The 2,994-nt window shown below is 31.9% G+C and overlaps 1 protein-coding gene across 1 annotated transcript; it reads right to left on the reverse strand.

The window, feature by feature from the left end:
• Positions 1–1,094: 1,094 nt before the first annotated feature.
• LOC105954576 (uncharacterized) lies at positions 1,095–1,586 on the reverse strand. The gene has a single exon (XM_012978242.2). It carries the CDS (start codon positions 1,584–1,586, stop codon positions 1,095–1,097), a length of 492 nt encoding a protein of 163 aa, XP_012833696.2.
• Positions 1,587–2,994: the final 1,408 nt, after the last annotated feature.

Here is a 2,994-nt window from a genome sequence, read left to right on the forward strand (position 1 = left end):
CAATAGAATTTTATCTACAACTGTATCTCCATCTAATGTCAATAAAATTACAGCTTATCCCATAATAGCACTCCCCGCTAACACGGCTTACTGCACTATTATGAGAGGCTACACGTAATCTAACCGTTGGTAGAAGGAAAGAAGAAAGAACGACAAATCGGTTCTCTTTTATAGCTTGATAATTATTCTTAGAAATTAAGAATGAGGGATTTTTATTAAGTTATGGTTATCTCATCAGAATTATTGGTTATGATCGTTTGGGATTCCTACAACTATGTTCTCTAATGTGAAAACGCATATTGATCCTAAGAGAGACATACGATCATCATCGTACTTAATTACAATTATTCATCATATGAATTAATAAATTAAAACGATTAAATGAAAAATAATTAACGGACTTCTTTCATTCATAAATCAATCAAATAAGAACGAGACCCATTAATTATTTGCCATGTAATATCATTTGTGTTCCATTTATTAAATTAATTTAACAATTAAATTAATAAATCAATCCAACACTATTCTTTGAATTCAAATTAAATTAAGGGGTAATGGCAAATAGGCCCATGACAAGGGCACTTAATTAAAAGAGGGACATCCAATTTTTTTGTCTTTCAAATAAATCCAACGCATTCAAAGGCTCCGTTTGATAGGATTAAGTGCTTAATGCTGAATACTGAATAAATATCTGAATGGGTAAGAGCTGTGTCTGATTGCTGAATGCTGAATAATTAAGTTCATTTGATCACTGTATATCTGTAATGTCTGAATACTGTAATTTTCCTGATATACCCTTGTATAATTCTGAAACATTATTGTTAATTAAATTTGATTAGAATATATGAATAAACATACTTTTTTAGCATGATTTACTTTAGTAAATTATAAAAATTTGGCGGACATTACATATCTTGATATAAACTATAATATTTAACATAGACAAAATATAAATTTCAAATTTTAAATTCAAACGACTAATAAAAATAAAATTCATAAATAAAAGCAGAGAAAATATAAAAATACATTAAAGTAATTAAATTTGGCTGAAAAATATTAATCGCTAAAATTAACATGAAAAAAATTAATAAATTCTAATTGGTCCTGGTTCCTCCAGGCATCAATCGGGTTGCTATCTCATCGCGCACATTTGCCATGTATTGCATGTCTTCGTCCCCCCACCATGGCCCAGTAGTTGTACCATCATTCACAAGGTTTTGCTCATCCTCATTCGTACCGTCAAATGGCATATTAGGTTGATCAAACTCCTCAAAAAGTGTATCACTTATACGCTCTTTCCTTATAAAATTATGCACCGCAAAACAAGCAATCACTATATTTCTCTGCACATTAAACGAAAAAGGGGCCATTTTTTGTAAAATCGAAAATCTTTTCTTCAGAACTCCATAAGCTCGTTCGATAACATTTCTTAGTTGAGCATGAGCATGGTTAAATCTTTCTTCTTTAGTTAAAGGACGCCTACGACGATAATCTCCTAACCAATATCGTACATTACGATATGGAACCATAAATCCTCTAGTATGTGTATATGCAGCATCACAAAGATAGTATTTACTTGTAACCATTATAATTATAAAGTAATATCAAATTTAACGTATAAATATTAAGAATTTAGTTTGAATTTAAATTAATACCAGGTGGAGGCCATGGAAACCCGTTTCTTGGATCAGCAACTGTATCTATTAAGACTCTTGAATCATGTGTTACCCCTTCCCAGCCTGCCCAAACGAACGTAAAAATCATATTAAAGTCGTATATTCCTAAAATATTTTGATAACATTCTCCCTTTCCTCTACCCCTATACATAGTCTGCTGTGAAATTGGAACAATGGCAGGTATTAATGTTCCATCAAGTGCACCAACTGCTCCCTACATTTAAATAAAATAAAAAATGTATGCAAACATTAGAGAATTTACAAATCTAAAGAAATAAAATAATGACAAAAGAAATATACAATGCACAAAAACATCTACCTTAAAAATGCGGTTTAACCTCCTAAAACTTGCTAACATGTTTGGATTTGGGTCAAATGTTGTGGGTACTATTACCTCCCTTGCCATATTCATCATTGCACTCAACACTTCGTGAAAACACGCATGAACTGTTTGTGAAGAGTGTTGAAATCTACGCTTCACCACACGAAGACGCTTATTATGCCCCATAATCTGCAAGAACATTGCCATTTTTTCTTCTACAGATATGTGTATACTATCATGTAGCCACCCTCTTTGTCTAAAATGCATGCTCAAACGAATATACGCAATACGAGACATGCGCATTAAATCCATACATTGTGTGTCTGACCCAGACAATAGCTCTAACGTGTAAGCATGACCCGACAATGCTGAGTTGTTATCTATATTTCTTGGTACACGCATTAAATGTCGCGGTCGAATTTGTGTGTACCAATAGATCATCATCAATATCATAATCTCATAAATTTCCATATTTAACCTGTTAACATAAATGAATAATGCAATTAAATATTTAAGAATCAACATTTCCTAAGCAAATAACTAAATCATAAAGAGAATCCAACTCACAAGGCAAATATAAAACAAAGTCTATCATTATTAAAAACAAAAAACACGCAAAGTTCATAACTATTGTACGGAAATTTAAAAAAAAAATCAATAAAAGTAAATACTACTGAAATCTTAAAATTAATTTGCATAAATCCTTGCAAGTTAAAATTCAAATCCCATATTTTGTCCAATTCTTTTAATCCATACTTTCAGAACGCCCACATTATCCTTAGGAAACGCCATCCAAGCTTCTCTATGTCCCGCGCAACTACCAAATATCACAACAGCAGACACATAAAAGATGTCTTCTTTATCCCATCCAAGTTCATCCAATTTAGCAATGCAATCTGTAACTGACGGTCCACTGTTATTTTTTATCATTAACTTCAAAGCAGCTGACTTCTCTTCTATTAAGTTATTATCACTAGACGAAGGTCGGATCTTTTT

The sequence above is a fragment of the Erythranthe guttata genome, chromosome 14, assembly GCF_056151865.1.
Source record: "Erythranthe guttata isolate IM_541 chromosome 14, IM_541, whole genome shotgun sequence".
NCBI lineage: Eukaryota > Viridiplantae > Streptophyta > Magnoliopsida > Lamiales > Phrymaceae > Erythranthe > Erythranthe guttata.

Excerpts from the sequence above, each read along its gene's own strand:
- LOC105954576 (XM_012978242.2), bottom strand. The coding sequence starts at position 1,586 with ATGGTTACAAGTAAATACTATCTTTGTGATGCTGCATATACACATACT.